The sequence below is a fragment of the Pan paniscus genome, chromosome 5 (assembly GCF_029289425.2).
Source record: "Pan paniscus chromosome 5, NHGRI_mPanPan1-v2.0_pri, whole genome shotgun sequence".
NCBI lineage: Eukaryota > Metazoa > Chordata > Mammalia > Primates > Hominidae > Pan > Pan paniscus.
In genome coordinates, this window is record NC_073254.2 from 65,306,430 (window position 1) to 65,326,992 (window position 20,563).

Here is a 20,563-nt window from a genome sequence, read left to right on the forward strand (position 1 = left end):
CAATTGATTCTGTTGGGATTCTTCTGACCTAGAAGGTAAAATGCTCTGAGAGTCTGTCAGAGTCTCCGAACGGTATGAGTTTCCTCTCAAAAGGAAGAAGTTCCCATTTCCAGGTTGGACTTGGATCCCAATAGCTATTTATCAACTAGAGACCCTGAGAAACACTGCAGCCACTCTTTCAAAGTCAGGCAGGTTAGACATTCTTCTTCAACACTCCAAGTGCTGAAACTGAGAGAGACAATAAATGACTTTCTCAAGGTCCTATACACCGTGTAAGTGATGAGACTCAACTCAGTTTCCAGCCTTTTAGCCTTCTAGACTCTGTCCCTATAAGATGCCAATACTGGATGTTTGAGTTTTTTAATATCCCTGCTTTATTTGTGGAAATTATTTTTTTTTCCCACAATTTCAGTCCCCACACTTATACATGCACTATAGTTGTGGAATAAAATTTTACACTCAGGTACATGAGGAAGTGTTTAGATCTGAGGAAAGGGTGCTTTGCTGGTGAGAAAAAGAGTGCTAACTTTCAGGGGCCACTTTGAGTCAATGCTAAGCCTCCTGGTTGTTTCCCAATGTCATTTACATCTTTAGGTCAAGAGTGCCTTTCGAAGGGACTTACCCCATGAATCTATTAGATAGGTTCATTTCTTCCCTTCTCCTCACCAGCAGATCGAATCAAATACAAAGTTCTCAAAACTATAATTTCACACTTAAGTTTAAAGAGTAGAGATTAAAAACTAGCCTATTAACACTTTAGCTCTTCTATAGTCAACTAATGAATAATATTTTCTCTAATCATTTTTCTTTCCTCTCTTTTAAATAAAACTCCAGCCATGTTAATGAAATATTGATCTGTTTTTAGCCTTTTTTTTTACTTCTCCCCAGCATAATGCAGCAAAAAAGGGAGGGGAATGAGTTTTCTGGGTGTTACATCCAGAACTTGGCCTTGACACCCAACTGGGAACTGAAGAGGAAAAAAACACTTTTAATGTATGCACAGAAAATTGTAAAGATGTGAAGAACTGAAAGCTTCATGCTGAGTTTTGCCATGCCCCATTTCCTTACTATTTCCTGTTGTCGCTTTAAACCTATCTCAGTCATCTCTGGGTTCCATGAGCAGGAACAGTGTGCTCATAATTACTAACAAATCAACCAGGCCCTGTTGAGCTCTGGGTTTATTGATAAACTGGAAGAAAGCAGAAGGGAAAAGACAAAGAAAGTAAAATATAGGGTTAATCAGGTGAGCTAAGCAAGTGTGAAAGTGGAAGGGAAAGTAGATTATGATGGAGTTATGGACCTAAAGGAAAGTTGGGACAAGAAATGTGTCAGATCTGGTCTAGGGGACCAATACTAAGGAGAGAGGTTTAGAACATGAGGATAGGAGGCTGGGAACACAATTGTGATACTTAAATTAGAAAATGGAAATATAGTCCAAAGCACATCTTCTGACATTGTCCTTGCTTTGACTGGAAGGGGAAAAAACAAAAAACAAAAACCTTCCCAGAGAGGGCAGTGTACTGACAGAAGCTGATTGGATTGGGGGTATGCAGGTGATAATGTATATGCAGAAAGGTACTCAACCCATGGCAGGGAGCAATATACATTCCCCAAAGGAAATAGCTCTTGTCGGGTGAATCAGGCAATTAACAATAGTGAAATTACAGGGTGGTTTATAACATTTCTTTAAAGGCCCGGCTTTTCCAGAGGTTTAGCTTCTGGGACAGGGAGAAGCAGGTAAGATTCCAATACTCAGTGGGTATTTGGTTATCCACTGTGGGAAGCAGGAAGTGAATTTAGTACTTTCAGCTTAGTGGAGTTGGTTGTTATTTAAAAAAATATTCTAAATAGTATTTAGAGATAAATATGTTGCTGAGTATAGAGGTGAGATTTTTTATCTAATTTATTTCTATAATTCATATCATGTTAAAATTACAAAGGGCCATCTATATTTTGGAAAATAAGTTTTTCCAAGTTTTCATAATGCCAACTCCCATGATTGTCAATTATTTGTTTATAATGCCTTCACTATGAGTCTGAATTATGGAAATCAGCACTGTTGTGAAGAGTAAGATAGATTGAAATAGATGCCCCCACCAGTCACCTGTCTATTAAGTGACTTTAACTTCACATCTCACTCAAATCTGATTAACATTCACACTTCAACTTTTCATTGATTCATTCTTAAATGGGAAGCAGATTCACTGATGAGAAAATGAGGGAAATCAAAAAGAAGGAACACCTCTCCATATCCCCTGTCCCCACCCCATGACAGTGCAGAATATTTACTCTGTTGCCAACATCATTCATCCATCTGGGACAAGGTCTTGGGCTCTGTGGACAGATCCATAGATCCTAAAATGCCTACTGGGTAGTAGCAGAAGGGAATGTTTTAGTCTCCTCATCCACTCTTGTAATAAAGCTCTTTTCCACAAGGTGTTTGTAAAGGATCTAATGAAATTCATAGTAAATAAAAGATTTGGGAGCAACCTGGCTTTTAGGAGTCTCTAAACAACTATGGAGGTTTGTATACTGGAATCTGTGGTAGAGAGAATAAACTGTTAGAGAAATACACAGTACTGGTTAGTCTGTTCCATAGAAGGGATGTTATGCATCTTGTTTGATATATAGGGTTCTAGGCTCCAGATGACAGAAACAGCATATCTTTCCCCCACACAATTACAAAGTGAGATAGACTTTATCAAATAGGTAGGGTTGGAAACCTCTTTTTTCACACCAGATGCATGTTTCCATAGATTTTTTGGACTGGTGATCGACAAATACCATGAAGATTTGGAGGCCTCATATCCCAGTGGAAGAAGCAAAGTTACAGGGAAAGTCAGGAGGTATAGTCACCTGTTTAGGGGCCTGTAAAACCTACATAAAGAAAATGGGCTTAAGCAGTGAAGTCCAAGGGACAATACTGCCAGGGAACTGGGAGATTGACTGTTCCTCATTCCCAGCCTTCTGGTTCCACTGAGCCTAGCCTCTTTCTGACATGCAGATGACACTGAAACACAATTAAGCAGAAATACAGGCTGGAAAGGCTGAATGCACCAGGGTAGCAGTGGCAACCAGCTGTCAACTCTTATTAACTTCTGCATAAAACATACCTTGAGTGCGGTTTGTTATCAATTACTTGCCGAAAAGAAACAACTGGGGCAAGGCAAGACCGCCGCTCATATGAATTAGAGTGATTGGTTGATTGATCAGGGCACCTGTTGTAAATCATAACTGTTCCAAACAATCACTAGCCGGTGCTTTAATTTGTAAACAAAATTCATGTCACTGCAGAATTGCTTTCACTGAAGATGAGCATTTGGGTTCCTTTCTAAATGAATCTGTTGTTATTATGTAGGGAAGAATGGGGCCCACTTTAAAGAGATGAGCAGCTGTTTTGGGCCCAGCTCCCCAGCTCAATGGTATTATTTGTCTGTTCTTGGGCATAGTATCTGATGGGGTCCACCCTCATTATCCTTTCTAGTGATGACCATTGATCTGGGTCCAGTAGGAAAGGAGGAAGGGGTTTCCATTGGAATTACCATTTTATATCACTGCATGGTGATAATCACCGTCAGTCTTCAGCACCAAATGAGATAGGCATTATTATCCTCAGGAGACAGATAAGGAAACTGAGGAGTTTCAGACAGAGTCAGTCAGGTGTCTAAGGTCACAGAGTTAGCACACGATGGAATAGGATTTGCCTGGTTCCCAGCACAGTCCAAACTGGGTTGTTTGATTTCTTGATTTGGGTAGTGAGCAGGACTGTAGCAAATGACACTCATATGTCTACACACGAAGTAAGTTTCCAGAGGAGGTATGGCTTTGCCATCTGTTTGTTTACAGCTCTCTGAACGCACTGCAGCCCCACTGGAATAAACACTTCCTCCCTCAGCTTTCCACTTGGTGTCTGTCCTGTGGCCTCACACAGAGACACATTCTATCAGCCGGTCACCAGGATCGAAACTTGGTCACCTTTATGGCAATTTTTTCTCTCTTTCTAGTTCCAGTTCCTCCCAAATCGGTGACTTCTCTAATGATGAATAAAGACGGCTTCCTGGGAGGCATGTCTGTCAACACCGGCGAGGTGTTTTGCTCCGTCCCAGGCCGTTTGTCTCTGCTCAGTTCAACTTCGAAGTACAAAGTAACTGTGGGAGAAGTTCAGAGACGGCTGTCGCCCCCTGAATGCCTCAATGCATCTCTCCTCGGCGGAGTCCTCAGAAGGTAACCCCACCACGAAAAACAAAAACAAAAACAAAAAACAAACAAAAACCCCACCAGTTTTTATTTATTGGACAGTGAGGAGAAGGTTCCAGCAAAACCCAATCTGCAGTCTGACGCAGTTGCCTAGCAACCGGGTGGCCGGAGCATTGCTTTCGCGCAGCGCTTGGGAGGATCCGCGGCCGCCACGTGCTCGCCCACAAACTCTAGTGTCCTTGCATCCAGGCCTGCCCGCGCCGCGCAAGTCCTACCGCAGATTTTGCCGCCCTGGGAACCTTTCACTTTCCTGGCCCTGCGCCTGGCGCCTCTCTTCCTGTCACCCCTAGGACATCTCAGGGGGCATTCTCCAGCCTGAGTACAACGCGGAACTAACAGCCCCCCCGCCCCCCCCAAAAAACCCCATAAGTTTCATGAAGCAACTCTCTTCATACCTTCAGTGTACTCTTTCTCTTTTATTGCATGTTTTAAATGCAGTTGGCACCCAGTGAAATTGGTCTTTCAACCTGCTGATGCACTGTAACCCAGTTTGATAAACTCTTTTTCTAAATTTGTGACATCCCTCTTTCAATAACACCACCACCAATAATAGCAATAATACCACTTTAGAAGTATTTATAGGTATTCCTGGGAGCCATTCAGGTGCTTCACAGTATTCCACAGCCCAGAGACTGACTCCTCCTCGTGGAAATGTGAGAGAATGTGGATTTTATCTTAAGATGTAATGCCTCCCTTGAAGTCCCTGCCAATGCCTGAACACTTTGGCAGTGTCCCTGATATGAAAGTGACTTTGTCTGAGACAAAACTTTCCAAGATAACCCGTTCTGGGGGTTGACAGTCCTTTTCTTTCCTAAAAGTGACTGTATGAATAGTACAGCAAAAGAGATTACAGTAACTGAGGATTTTTGCTTGTACTTTTGTCCATACTTTAGCACATACAAGGAGAATCTTGGGAGAAATTAAGGGTGTGACCCAGGAACTTTCTCATTTTGAATCCTCTTGCTCTGCCCTCCTTTGATTCAGTTTTCAAGTGAGTGCTTTGAGCCTCAGAGTGTGGAAGTTTTCAATCACCCCCTGAACATTAAGCCTGTATATATAAATTTGCAGAGATGAAGTAAAATAATCAATATAAAGTGCTTATCACATAACTACACTTCCAAAAGTGTTAGTTTTACTGTTATTACGATCATCACCATTTCTATTTCAGTCTGCCCTCTCCTTTTAACATAACACCACATACAGCAACTCTTGACCCCTTCCTCACAAAGCCCACCTGTTGCAGCAAGTGCACTCTCCTCTCTAAGCCACCTGGCTCTTATCCTCTTTTCAGCAAGGTTGTGCTTGCCCAGTTTCTGCTCACCTCACTAACTCCATGACGAGGAAGGAACATGCACGTGCGTGTGCAGCTTCTACCTTCTCTAGACCCATAACCTACACCTAATTATTCCCATCTGGTATCCTTGTTTTTTCTTTTCTCACAAGATAAAAAAAGAACACTCAGTTAAAAAAATTCTCTGTATTGCAGAAATTAAGCAAACCTCAGCAAACTATCAGCAAATAACCAAAAGGAAGGGGGAAAAATGTGCTAACCTCAAGTTAAAACCTCTTCAAGCTCCACTGGGCTTTAGATTGCTAAGTCTAAACTTTGTTTCAGGAACACTCTAAGGTTAATCAGAATGTTAATTCTTGCAATTTCAGAGCCAAATCGAAAAATGGGGGGAGATCTTTGCGAGAAAGGCTAGAAAAAATCGGTTTGAATTTACCCGCGGGCAGGCGCAAAGCAGCAAATGTCACGTTACTCACCTCCCTGGTGGAAGGTAAGCAAGACGTGTGGCCATTTCACGAAGTGGCTGAGCTTAACTGTCGGCTGGAGGCTGACATTTTACACATTTCATGATTAACTGGAAATCGTTGTGATTGTTGTGGTCTTATGAGCTGGATGTCAAGCGGCTGCTTGAGAGAGGTTCAAAGGTCCTTTTACTTAGAGGAAGCCAGCAGTTGTAGACAGGGCAAGGGAAGTATTTGAGAGTTCCTGTGCTCTGAAAACTGCTCAGGTCCAGCCTCCAAGACAAAGCAGGGGTCACTCCTGCTGTCACGTGCAGGACATCCTCTATGTGAACTCTTGCAAGAGTAACTCTTTAAGCAATAATTCATTCTATACCCCTTCACCTTGCCAGATTTGAATTGTCAGTAGTAGAAAACACATTGCATTCATGACCCCTAATGGTTATTTTAAAACTTTTGTCACTCCTAGGGCCAAATCTGCAGATTACCTGGGACATGTTGTTATTGAAATATTGATAGCTTAGTAAGGCCAATGATAGCTAGGGGAAGATTCGGGAGAAGGGGTGAAGAAATATGTAGGGGAGTCAGGTATTATCTTCAATGTAGATTCATCAATTGTGAATTATAGGGTGATAATTGCAATAAGCACCTTATAATTTGCACATCAGTTTGGGTTTGGGGATGATATTTATGGTATGTAATAAACAAAATCATCTACACAGTCTAGAACAAGAGGATCTGCAGTTGAATTTGTGGGAAATAATAGGAAATACAGTCAGATGGTCCTAATGGAGGAAGATGCAGAATTTTCTCTAGCATCTAGCTTGTAGGTCTTGTGTTTTAATTCCATTTGTATGGGTGTAATATTATGATGCTCCTGTAGAGAGTTGGTTTTAGAAGATGGAATATTAAAATATTTAGGCAGCAACCATTAATCATCACAGTTACAGGCCTTATACTTGGCCATTTTTAAGGCAAAGTTGCTTGGCCTGAACACCCTCCAGAGGCAGGAATCACTGAAATTTCCAGACCACACTTACTAGTGGTTGACTCTTAGCCTGGAAGTTTCACATTTTACCCTTCAGGGAATTGCTAATATCATAGTCCTCATTTTGGAAAGCAATCAAGGTAACCTTAGCTCAAGACAGGGATTTTAGGGGAGAAGGGAGGAAACTGGAAACCCCACTAAAATTCCAATATTTGTTTGGCAGTTTTTGGTTTTGTGACTCCTTGTAAGCACCATGCCTGAAGTCTTTTGTTGTTATGATAATAATGATTAAAAGTAAGTCATCCTCCTTAAAAATAATGTAGCTATGGGGTATTTCAACATATCTGTTTTTCATGTATGGGATCTTTCCTTGAACCCCAAAAGGCTGTGTTTAAAGGGTAATAATGCTTTACTTGAAAGGGGCTTTCACATAAGCTGAGTAATACCTTAGATACCCCAGTTTTCTGTAGCTGCTGTGTCATTTTTGTGCAGTGAAAAGTCCTGAAGTAGGAGGATGATGACAGGAACCTCTGAAGGGGAGAAACCTGAAACTTGACTAGCAGGAAAAGTGACAAGGAGAATTATTATTTCATTGCAGATAGAAATACTCTTTCCATATACATTTTACATATAGTGTTTAATATATGTGGACATATATACACATGGGCTTGTTTTTATATATCTGTTGGAATACAGTTGTAGCAAGATGATGGTGACTTTTAAATTTTATTTAAAGCAAGTGTGACAGATGCTTTAAAAAGAAAGAGGAATCTGGCTCAAATGTCCAGCCAAATGTCCAAATTCAATTATAAGGTGGCTCTTGACAAAAAGATTAGGGTGTAGGAGACCCCGTAGCTATTCAGGGGATGTCTAGCTAGGAGTTGGCTCAGGGAGAGGCAGGAAAAAGAGGAGCAAAGTTGGTCCCACCAATTTTAATTATAGCTTGAGAATCATTTTTCCTTTAGGCATCTCTCACCTTTGCTTTTGGCTCCAACAGCTGGCCTTCTCTGGAAATACTAACAAAGCTGACAAGGGAATGTCTCCGCCCTGGGATATTTAGGGCCTGGGTGCTGATTATTACCTTTACTGCTGTCTTTTTCAGGAGAAGCTGTTCACTTAGCTAGGGATTTTGGGTACATTTGCGAAACGGAGTTTCCCGCCAAAGCCGTCTCTGAGTATTTGAACCGGCAGCACACAGACCCGAGTGACCTGCACTCCCGAAAGAATATGCTATTGGCCACCAAGTGAGTTTATTAGACTCTGGGCCCTCACCTCACTCCCAGCTGGCTAGGCCACCCGACTTTGGAGTAGGTGGTGGGGAGGGGCAGAGAAAGAAGCCAGAGGGTTGTCTAGAAGTAGCATTTGCAGCCTCTGGCAAGCAAGGTGGGCAGAGTTGATGGGCTACAGGTTTGTCTCAGGTGTCCTCTCTGGGGAAAATGGCTTTGTTAATCCGAATCCAGCCTTCTTACAATTCTCTTCTATCACTCTGGGGATGTCAGGCAGATCTTTTCTGAGTGAGTTCTTGTTCCAGCTCTTCCCTGGATCCGAAGGTGCATATTTCTGCCTGGGTTTCACATCTATCTCTCTGTCGTAGCCACATAGCCATGTGTGCTCGCTCAGGGTGTCTATAAAACCCACGTGTACCCATCTCTACCCACAGCTCTAATTACTCCGTTTCCAACGTTGCTGTTTGTCATCTTCCACAGACTTGTAAAATTTACTACAACTCCAGAAGGGAAAATAGTAAATCTCTGGCTAAATTTAGGTCTAGAGCTCATTTGAACTTTTACAGTGGGTTTTCTATTTATTTGATTTACTCCTGTCTTTGGCTTCGGTGTCATATTGTTGGTGTTTTATGGCCGGCTCAGGCCTGCAGTGGGCGGCGCTGCGTGCGCCCGCACGTTTCTCTTGCAGGCGCGGCCCAAACAGCGGCGCTCATTTATTTAGTGCTGGAGGACGCGGTTTGTCCCGTTGACAGCGTAATTTAAAGAAATATATGGAAGGCTGAAAAATCATTTGCTCAAATTTGTCCAGATGTTTTTGAGACGTGATTGGAATTTGATTGCCCCTTTCCGCAGGGTCAAAAAATATTAATGTCCCAGAACTTTAATTGCTTACAGACCCTGGTTTGGGCTTTGAAGATTTAAAATGTTTGACTCTAAGCATTTGTTCTCCCCAGTTCAGAATGTCTTTTTTGGCACTTTGGTAATGAGTACAAACTTAAGGAAAGACTTTACCCATCTCTCCCAATGATCAAAACCTGGCATCCACCCTCTTTCTTGAAGGTTTTCATCTGCTGTATCAACCAGCAGTATAATAGATATTTGTCAGTAGATTGCCCTCCTACCCCTTGCGCTGGTGTCTGGTGAGGCACGGGGTGCGGGGAGGGGGGATCAGTTGTGCTTTATAAAAGAGGAAGGGTACTTTAGGGAAAAAAATAAAACCAAACTGTATAAATCAGATAGGACCCACAAATGACTCTCATTTCTCTAAGGTATGCATCTAACTACCCCCTGTCCAAGCATTGTGGCTTCTCTTAGGCCAGCACTTCTGAACCTAGGGTATCAGAATCAGCTGGTGAGCTTTTTCAAGATATTTCTGTATGGGGCTATCCTCAAATCTTCTAAATTGGAATTACTGGAGGTGGGGGCCTGGGAGTGTGTGTTTGAACCCCACAGGTGTTTCTAAGGTGTACCTCTTAAGAGCTTAAAAACTGCCCCACTTTGGTCAGAACCCTTATCTATTTCTTCCTGGTTGTGAGGATGTATGTGTGTACTTCAAAGGGAGAATCGAGGGTGCCTGTTAGTGTTCTCTATCCACCCATCTTAAAACCAGCAACAGTTTAGCTTCTGTGACTGGGTGGTATTCCTCATCAGATTTAGCCACTATCCCAAAGTGGCAGCACCCTAGGAAAGGATGCCCCAGGATTCTTTGAGTCCAATCACCTGCCCTGTTTACCTGTTGGCTAGGCCAGGTGTGGCCAGGTATCTGTGAGTCGGGCCAACCCATTGTGGGTCTAGGACTGGAGTGCTGTAGGTTTATTTTCTTCCTAAACCCCACAGACCCATAGGCTGGGTACAGGCAGGTGGACATGAGAAATCTGCCCATCTGTGAAAAGCTGTGGCCTTTGGGATGCTGTGTGTCTGCCTGCCAGCCATTTGACCTTCAGGGCTAGAACCATCCCATCCAGCTCCTATATTAAAATTTCTCAAATAAGCTCAATCCATAGGTAGGCACACAGGATTTCTAAGGCTGGGAGACTCCTCTAAATTGTAGGTGGCTTGAGGAAATAAAAACCTTCAACAAATAAAAATCTATCCTCCCTAGTGTCTTAACAGCCTACCTTTAGGTTTTATTTAAACTGTATGGGAATCCTTTTATATTGACAACAGTCTGGTTATACAAAGATTTTCAGTGCCCTACACTTGGAAGAAAGAAAGGAGGGAAAGGCAGAAACTAGCTCCCTCCCCCAATACTGCAGGTAAACAGGTTTTTGCTTTGAATGGAATCAGCATTCTCTAGAATAAACAGTTTCTTGCCCTGGGCCATGGAAGGCTCCAGCAATCTGCTTCAGTGCCAGGGACAGGCTTGTGGCCGAGGGGCCTAAATCTTTCAGGGCTTTTTGCGCCTGATCACCAAGAGGTTGGAGAGGTGGGAGGGGCGCGGGGGAAATAGCTCAAAAGAAATGCCAGGTAAGAGCTCAATATTATGAAGTATTCAAAATCAACCGCTAAAGCCTAGCGAATGTCCCAAAGCGAGTCCAGGCGGTCCTGGAATGGAGGGGAGAAAGGCTGAAGTCGGGGGAAGGCAAGGCTTTGGGGTGGAAGGGGTGCATTACCTCCCCACCCCCGCTTTCCTTTCAGTCCCAGCTGCTCGAGAAGGGAGGGCGCTGGGAAAGGAAACAGAGCGGAATCGCCCACATTAGCCTCGCTCTTCGGTGACCCGGCGCCTCTGGGCTTGTGTGAGCGTCTCCTTTCTAATGCCAATGACAACGACACTGAGGGTGATTTTCTGTGCCTCGCCCACCCCTTTGCAGGCAACTTTGTAAAGAATTTACGGATCTACTGGCGCAGGACCGGACACCGATAGGGAACAGCCGACCCAGCCCCATCCTGGAGCCGGGGATCCAGAGCTGCCTCACGCACTTCAGCCTCATCACGCACGGCTTCGGCGCCCCGGCCATTTGCGCCGCGCTCACGGCCCTGCAGAACTATCTCACCGAGGCGCTCAAAGGCATGGACAAGATGTTCTTGAACAACACCACCACTAACAGGCACACGTCTGGGGAAGGCCCAGGTAGTAAAACTGGCGACAAGGAGGAGAAGCACAGGAAATGAAAAATTTTAAAAAAAAGAAGGAAAAATGTTTTAAATACAAAAGGAAAAACAGACAAAAATTTAATTTTAGCTTTAAAATATTGGATTGGCTTTGGAAGAATTATATTAGGTAGAATACACATACAATCAAAATTTTAAAAAAAAGCTAAATAACTTAAAAAAAAAACTGAGGCGTACAACGGAGCAACAATATCGGTTCTCAGTGTCTATTTCAAGATACACTTGGAGACAACCGTCCGGATTTTCCACTTCGGTTCTTTCGAGTTTAGTAATACTGATAATAAAAGAAAACCATGATTTCCCCTTCCCTTTGGAAAATAAACATAAGACTAAACATGAGAAAAACGCTAACTTATTGGAAGAAAATCGGAGAAACGTTGGTGTCAATGCTTTGAGAGCTGGTTGACTGAGACGCACGAACTTTTTAATTTTAAATATATTTTTAGGAAACTCTCGCAGTCCCCGCCCTCCATCTCACCTCACCCGTCTCCCAACCACCCTTTTCCATGTTACCCTCCCTTCCTCACATTGTTACGGGAATCTTCTGGGATGAAAATGAGTGTGGTTGGCCCTTTTGCGTTGTTTCAGTCCTCTCGGTACCCGCCCCCCCCCCCCCCCCCCCCCACCGCCCAGCCCTGCGATCTTAACTCACCGGGCCCGGCTCCCCGGCCGCTTGCATAATTAGGGAGGGCGAGGGCGGGGCGGGAGGCCTGTGGAGACCAGGCGGAGGCTGCAGTTTTTGGTGTCTGCCGGCAGAGCAGGTTCTGGCGGCTGAGGAAAATCCGGACCAATAAGTTGATTCAGACATCATCAGTTCCTTTCAGAAATGTTACTAGCTCCCAGCCTTGCCAGCATCTGCATAGAGAGAATCTCACATTTATTATATTTGTGTCATCTACTAATTTTATGAACTATAGTTAAAAAAAAAACCACACACACACACAATATGAATACGTTGATTAGTATGTAATTCCTTCGGAGGGGTATGTACCATTTCATTCTCTTCTGTTTTCCAAAGCTTTGCCCGCATGGTTTATGAGCTTCTTCAAAGAGGACTTGGGCTTCCTACACAATCTATAAGGTACAGAGAAAAAAATATCCGATCCCTTTTTAATCAAAGCCTGTGTGTCAGAATTCTGCAGGTGCACTTCTTTAAAGAAGCTCAAAGGGAATAATTTAGAAAGTGGCCAATATGATGGAAGCAGCTTTGAATCTACACGCTAACATTCCTCAACACTCCAATTCCGGTGGAGGTGGCAGGGGAGGGGGTCTGCAAAATGAATTTTAAGGGAAAAGAGTAAGGATTCTTAGAGCCCTATATTCTAATAGTATTGCCCTGCATTTAAAATTGATTTGATTTCCCTGGGTTCTTTGGTGATTGCTGTTTAAGCGAGGAAAGAAGCAGCTTTACGAGTGGACGTGGGGAGGAGGGTGGCACAAGCACCCATATTTCTGTAACAATTGCTTTCTTACAAGATGCTTTATGAATGAGGCATTTTTCCCTCCCAGACGTGCACTTGTTTTGGCATATAATGGCAAAATAATGCAAAGTGAAGGGAGATGTATTTCAGCTTTGATTCTTACCGTCTGGATACATTGGGACTATTCCCAGTGGATAAAGTTTCATGCATTTAATATTTCTCACTTCTGGCAGCCCAGCTCCTTTCTTGGGCTCCATCTTAGCATTATCATGAAATAAGATCTGGAATCCATTGTCTGCACCTCCGCAAAAGCAGTGAGAAATTATCCCGGGATAGGGGTGAATGAGAGAGGTCTCTAAATATAGTGTTGATACACTCACCTATTTAACAAAGTAGACAAGATCTTTGCAATACCACTTAAAGATAACGACATAGATGTTGTTCTGCAGGATTTATAGTTAGGACCCACTCAATTCTCCAGGACTCCCGGTTTTGCGCCCCTCCCGCTTTGCCTTGGTGGGGGTGGGGATTGGGGGAGTGGGGATTGGGTTGGGGTTTTAGGAACCTGCTGAGAGCTTTGCCCATTTTTATTAAAAGAGGAAGGGGAAGTTAGGAAGCTCGTCTCAAGTCACCAAAAGGGCCCAAGCAACTGTTAGGGCCACACTGCAGCCCATCTCCAACCCCTAGCTTCGTTTAGCACTTCTGATCTTCATGGCCCAGCCCTAGAACTGTTGAGAGGAATGCAATGGCCAAGAGCTAGACGTTACGGAGAGTGTAGTCACTCTCTTTTTCCCAGCTCAGAGGCCTGCGCCTTCGTCCGAGAGCCTGGCCGATCGCATTAGATGTGTTCTGATTGCACAAGGCCAGGAGAGACCACACTGAAAACGATCGTCTCCTTTCCTTGCAGGGCAACGCGCCCCACGCGTGTGACGTGCGAGAGACGCGATGGACGCGCCTTGCTCTTACTGTGCAGGTCCTGAGAGCGTGTGGGCCACAGGCGCCCAGTCGTGTTGAGGACATAGAATCAGCCGCTGGAGGGGCTGCCGACTGCGCGGGCCCTTCCCGCTCTCGGTCTCACCCTAAGGGCTAAGGCTACCGAGAAAGCCCCATTCTCCAGTAGGTAATGGGGCGGCGCCCGGTGGGCTGCAGGTGGGGAGGGCTCCCAGCGCCGCCAGCGGCCACCCGGGGCGCCGGCTCCTGGAGGGAGAGTGGCCTAGAAATATCCAAGGAATCCGAAGCCTCCCCTCCTCCACCTCTGCCAGTACGGAAACACCCCGCCGTCACAATCCTAAAGCGGGGAGATGGGATGGGAATTGTCTTACTTGGCAAGGCAGGGTACCTTCATTGCCAGACGCCCTCATTTGTGTGTTCCTCCTTGCTCCAGCGAGATAGAACCTTTTGCGCCCCCAACCCCGTTTCGTGGAGTGAGCCCACTACCCCTTCTCCCTCCCTCACTTCTCCTTTCATGTAGGACCCCCGCCCCCTTGCTTTCCTTAGCCAGGCCCGCTACATTTATCTGATAATTGAGTTATTAAAAGATTTGGTTTCCTTGGGCCTATAAATCAATAAACAGTAGGATTAACGCAATAGTTTGCCTTTTAAGTCAAGGGAGACGTTTAAGGCAAGCCCCTTTGAGCTTTGTTTTCAAACCAAACAGGTGAGTTGCAGCTCTCCCCCCGGCCCCTGCACTCTTCAGACATTTGGTCCCTGCCCACTCCTAAACGCTCAGTCCCAAAACAAAATAGCGAAAGACAGGAGGAGTCAGGATGTGGCAGTGCTGCCTTCACACTTTCCACTTCGCAAGTTCTTTTAAAGGTTCCAAAGATCTCCAGACCATTCTCTGCCAAACCCTGCCGCCTCCTGCACGTATTGTAGGTCTCTGGGGAGCAAGAAATGTCCTGTTTGGGTGAGGATTCCGTCACCTAAAAAGATCTTTAACTTCTCCCCCAAAGTGGGAAGGTAACTTTCTCCCCCTTTTCCCCACCACCTTCACTCCTACACCCCAATTACCTTGCATTTTCTTTCCTTCTTTCTGGCCTCCACACCCATAGCTTTCCTCCATCCCCACTTAAAGAACCGAAGAGGCTTTCAAAGACCTGGCTGCTTTGTTTTCCTTGGCCAAGGAAGCCACTTTCTCTCAAGCAATTATTTCATATCCTACGAAAACTTTGGTCGAATGGAAAACTCGAAACCTCGAGCTTATCTACACACTGTTCCTCTGCTACAATGCTTTCCTAGTTAAGAGTGTTTATAGAGAATTTGTCATCACATCTGATATCCTGTACTTGTAATACATTATGTGGAAAGGAAATAACCTTAAACCGTCTGATGTTGCCTCAAGAGCCCAAACGGCGTTTCCCCACCTTTGACGATGTATGTGAAATTACTAGCTTAAAAAAAAAAGTATCAATTTTTTTTTAACGGAATGAACACTATCCTTCTTTAAATGCCAAAATCGACTCCACCTTTGAGTTGGTCTCTAATTCTCTAACATTGTTTTTGCCACACAATCAATAAATATCAATCTATTGACTCTTCACGAGAAGAGCTCTGGAGGGTATTCATGTTAAGTTTGTATATATTTATTTATGCTTAATTTAATGGGAATGTGTAAATATGGCGAGCAAGTAGTTTGGGATTATTTATCTGTGAATCTATACCTCTGTGAATGGGTGGTTAAAAAACCTCTTGACCCTAGATAGAATCCTATCTGAATTTTTCTGTTCTTTATAAACAAGCTGTTATGGTAATGGGTAGAAATTGGTTTACTGTCCAGTGTTAATCTGATTTACATAAATAAAAAGATTGTTGTGTTTTTGTTGTGTTTTCATCTTCAGTTTCTTAAATGTGGACAATGTTTTTAATTCTACCGACAGAGGAAAAGTGTAAGAAGCTTTTTACTTTTTGTCCTCCCCCATCGAAACACCCACAGCGTTTTCATTACAACAGAAATATAATAAATTTTGCTTCTCAGAAAAATGAACACTTTTTTTCACTAGGAGAAGTGTTTTTGATTTTTTTAAATTCCAAATTTACATTCTTCTCTCCTATTTCTAACCAGATTTGCAATAAAAGCTAATGTTAACTGAATCTTTTGGTTTCTTCTGCCCTTTACAAATCGAGGAGTCAAATTTACTTCCCAGGTAACTAGAGGACTCTGGGTCGCTGTCAGAGATGATGCTCCCTTCCCACTGCTCGTAGGTTGGCATTCTGGCATGGTGTTCTAAGAAGGAGATGGTGCACGGTGCAGGAGAAGTCTTCGGGGCTGGGTGTGGGCTCCTGCACCCCTCAACTTGGGATATGAAGGAGTTAACCCCCATTTCAGAATTGAACCCGACCCTGACTTCATTAGCAGTGCAAGGCCCTCCATAAACAATGGAGGAAAAAGCTCCCTCAACTGAGAAGAGGAAAAAAGTGTACATGTCTTAGGAAGCTGGGGGGCTCCTACCCTAGGCTCAGAGGCTGCCTAGAGAAGCCAGAGCTTTTCACACCTGGGTTAATAGGCTTCAGCCGGGCCCTAATGGGCTGCAGTGATCAAACATCGTCTCAATCTGTATTTTATTCCAAGGCTTAGGTGTCTTCCTTGAGGCCAGGAAAGCAAAATCACCCACGATGTTACACAGTTTGGATGAGTCACTGTTCCTTTTTGCGCCTCAAGGTCTTTATCTGTAAAAATAAATATGGACCTCCTAAGGTCCTTTACTTCATCAATATTGCCTATAGTTTAATTATAAAAAGCAGAAACAGCAACCTGTATATGAGTTTAAGGAGAATTGGAAACTTTAAATCATGATGATCCCAGATTTATATATCAGTGCTTAGCATATAGTTTGTTTTCAGTTAATAATATGCCTCCCATACCAATTTTCTGTTTTTAAACGTGAATCTTTTTCAATTGGACTTCCTTATAGGGAAAGGCAGAAGGAACAATGGAATCTGCTTTATGTGAGATTTCCCCCTTCCTGTCCTATTAATTAAAAGCGGGGAGATCATGGCTAGAACTATAAATAGTGGAATCAAAGAAAAGCAAAAAAAACAAAAAAAAAAAAACAAAAAAAAAAACAAAAAATGGGGGGGGAATAAAAGGAAACAAGGAAGCAGAGAAAACCAAGGGATGTGTGCTTATGAGGACATACATTTATCTAGAAAAAAATAGATATGTCTTATTCTCTGGTTCAATTGTTACACTGAGTGTTCCTTTCATTTGCTTTACAGAGGATGGGAGTTGGTTACCACTGGGATTATACAAAGCAGGTGGTGGGTAATTTCCATATCCTATGGCAATTTTTCCTGCTCAAGGTTAGCACGAGCCCTTGATAAACCGACCTGCAATCTATTATCCCACAGGTAAGCTCCAGGCTACTCCTACCCACCACCGCCACTTGGCAAAGAGAGGGTCTGAAACAATCACCTTTAGTAAGTAAAACCCAAGATTTTGAGGAGCCTGAAAATAACTGAAGGGAAGACCTGGCAAGAAGAACCAAAAAGGGAAAGAAAAGGGGTTGGAAGCTGGAGACAGCCTTGACTAAGACAGCCCTGGGCTGCGTGTCACAGCTCCCCGGCCCCTTTGTTACAGTGTTAGGAGGCTGTAGAGGGAGTAAGGAAAGAGCAGTAGCTAGAACCTCTAGGTCGTTGACCGGCCCAGCGCGGGGACCCTGAGACCGCCAGATCCGGTGGGCGGCTTACAGTGCCCCAGAACGCACCCGCCGGCTCGTGTTAGCGGGTTAAGGGCTTGATTAAAAATAGTGCTGGAAGGAAGACCCGATTATTTTTTTATGAAGCCACATTCCTTTTCTTCATTTGCAAATAACAGTTCCGTAGGGTCCCTTCCCAGGGACCCTGGGCGCCGAAGTTAGGGGCCACCTGAGAGTTGTTGGCCCGGTGGGAAGTGTCCCTTCCTGAGGGCGCTCACGGCTTCTCGGGGCAAGCTGCCTTCCACGCTTGGACTTTGAGGGCGGTTGTCTGTCATGTTGAAGCCTCAGAAATTAAACGTGCAGCTCACAAGTCCATTAATTTTAACTTCCCATTAATCTATTTATAAGTGAGCCAGCGCTTGCTCTATAAATACAGTCCTATAAAATTGAACTCCTTCCCATAAATCTTCCAAGCTGTTTATTTACATGTATTCCCTGGCTCTCTAACGATCCTGGTGTAAACTTGGGGAAGACTCGGGCAGACCCGACCCACGACGGGGGGGGGGCGGGGGGGCGCGCTCTCCTCCCGTTCCTCTCCGCCGGGATCGCGGTCTCCTAGGGGAGGGAGGAACTGCGCGCGGTCGGAGGGAGTGGATAAAAAAGACAGGGCGAAAACTCATTTTTCCTTCTTGACTTTGTTTCCTTGTTTCTATCCTAAACTCGCAGTCTCCATATTTCCCATCACACGCTCCACGGTGATTTATATAGTCATAAACAGCATTCTTGCGACTGTAGCTCCTCTCATAGCTTGAGGTGAGCTCCTTTTTCACTTTCCTGGCAGCCACTGCTTTAAATCAGGCCTCATAAATAACCCCATGGGCTTACTCAGGATGAGGTCAGTCAAACATCTCCCCGGGTCTACTTTCCCGGCTTGGGTCCCGCCATGCCCCTCCCCTGGGTCACATGCCGGCGCACTCCCACTGTCTTTCCTTCAGGTTTCCAGAGCTCAGTCACCAACACCAGTTGGGAGACTGGGTAATAACACACGCTCCGGGCACAGGGACCGCGGGCCAACGAACCGCGCGTGCGCCGCGCCAGCCTGCGTCGAGCCGACGCACACGGCGCCGGGAGCCCGCGTCTAGGCACGCTCTCCAGGTTGCCAAGCAGGGTGTCAACAAGCGCGCACGCGCGGACGCCCACGCAGGCGCACGCGCCGTGGCGCCCCCGGGCGTAACCCCAGCTGCTGTGACGGGCCGGGGCTCGCAGCTCGCCTGCTAGAGTTTGTGGCGCGCCCTCGGGATCAGGGCACTGGGGTTTGAAGGGGCTGCAGCGTGGGAAGCCTTCAATTTTTTTTTTTTTTTTGTAAGCTGCGTGTGCTCAGATTGAGGAAGCAGTTTTGTCACACATGTTCAACACGTTCCACGCTGGTCACAAGCTAGCAAGGTCAGGTAGTTTTTCGCCCACTTGTTCGAAAACCTATTAGTTCCTGCCCACCCTGCTCTTCGCTTTTCCTCCTCTCTCCTAAGGGCTGCAGCCTTCTGGAGCTGACTCAGGCGAGAGGCGTCCAGAGCCCAAATAGGGGTCACACCTGCTGTCGAGAGAGTCCTCTGCATAAAAATGCTCTTTAAAATTTTTAAAATCAGCATAATGGCCAATGGACTTAACAAAGCGTGACTTGCCCAGGCTGCACGGAGGGCAACTCTGGCAGTCATCTGTAACTCGACCAGTTAACGTCCGAACGTGCCTGTTCGCGGAGATATTAGCAAACGTTTCAAGGATGTGGCTGTCAGATGTCATTAGCCAACGCTTGCTCACCCAACCATTTGCCTAACTGGGAGGAGGGCATGGCCACGGCGTATAGGCGTAGAATTTGGGGGGAGGGAGGGGTGCCACAGTTTGTTCCCTGTAATAGCCACATGTCCCGAATTGTGCAGACATTTATCAAATGACTAGAGAAAAGCTGGCACATGAATGCTGGGGTACAGAGACGTGGAAAGGGGAGCTTCTCTGAGACTGAGACTGAACATGCAAGTCATTCAAGTCTTCTCTAGTGTGGAAACTCCCCAAACCAGACAGGTCTGCTGCGCAGAATAGGGTGGAGGATCGAGTCCAGTCACTGAGCCCTAGCACTTGCCATGTGAACCATAAGGCCCTGAACACTGGAAATTCAGCGTCCGGACTCTCAATCAGATGCCCTAGAGCTCAGAAGCACCTGATTGCGCGGAAGGCTGGTGGTGGTTACTTGGGCAAAGAGAGTGCGACTCGAAACTCGAGTTTCTCGGATTTAGGAAATCCGATCTTTAGACAGTTTCTACACAGCGTTGGATTTTACTTCTAAACGGTCAGCTGCTTGTTCTAAGTTTGAAAAGGGTCAGGTAGGTTTTGTACAGAATGGCTGAGAAAGTACTAGGCAACGCAACGAAAACAACTATAAAACCAAATCAAACCTCAGTGCTCCATTAGCTAGTCCTCGCCAAACAAATAAAAAACATACAAAAAATGCCAGCACTAACTTTTGAGATTAAAGCATCAATCTTGGGAAGACTTTTGGGTAAATGTTATCCTCTCTGATACATGGTTTGCCAAGTGACTAGGTGAAAGGCCCTTTTGGGGGACTGTAGTTAGGGCTACTTACTCACATACACACCATATCACAATATGGGAACTCCCCAATATCAGGACTAAATAAAACTCAACCACAACAAAGTAGTGTTTGCCAATGTGAATTTTATGAGAGACGCATATGTTAAGCAGAAGGAATTTTTGTTGTTGTTGTTTTTCTCATTGCTTAGGTTTTAAGGCTCTTGCTTCTCTTGCTTTCAATATAGAATTCTTTTGGCCAGGGATTCCTAAAGATGGGGAACTATCAAGATTGAGGCAAAAGCAAGGCTTTTTAAAAATAGGTTGTTTCACATGCTTTTCCTTTTGCTATGTTTAGGGAGGCAGGAGAGGGGGCCACAGGCATGAGCCCTCCCAGTGAAATGAGACCCCTGAATGATGCGTTCACTTTTATGTTCAATCTAAATATTCTTTTCTTCTTCAAAGATGAAGACCATTCAAGACAATGGGGCCAAATAATCTAAAGAAGGATCAAGCTGATCTTGGTCCCTGTGACCTTTTACCCTTCCTTTAATTCTCAGGAGTGAACATCTGTGTTTGGAGCCAGTGTCTGAAAGTAAT

The 20,563-nt window shown here is 44.8% G+C and overlaps 1 protein-coding gene across 1 annotated transcript in view; it reads left to right on the forward strand.

Moving 5' to 3' along the window:
- The window catches only part of TFAP2B (transcription factor AP-2 beta), a 343,214-nt gene that overhangs the window by 14,332 nt on the left and 308,319 nt on the right, over positions 1–20,563 (forward strand). Inside the window, exons 4-7 of the mRNA XM_003833165.6 lie at positions 4,005–4,224; positions 5,917–6,035; positions 8,094–8,235; positions 11,028–18,826. Coding sequence (XP_003833213.1) covers positions 4,005–4,224; positions 5,917–6,035; positions 8,094–8,235; positions 11,028–11,328 — 782 coding nt within the window. The 3' untranslated portion in view covers positions 11,329–18,826. The remainder of the gene's footprint in view (positions 1–4,004; positions 4,225–5,916; positions 6,036–8,093; positions 8,236–11,027; positions 18,827–20,563) is intronic.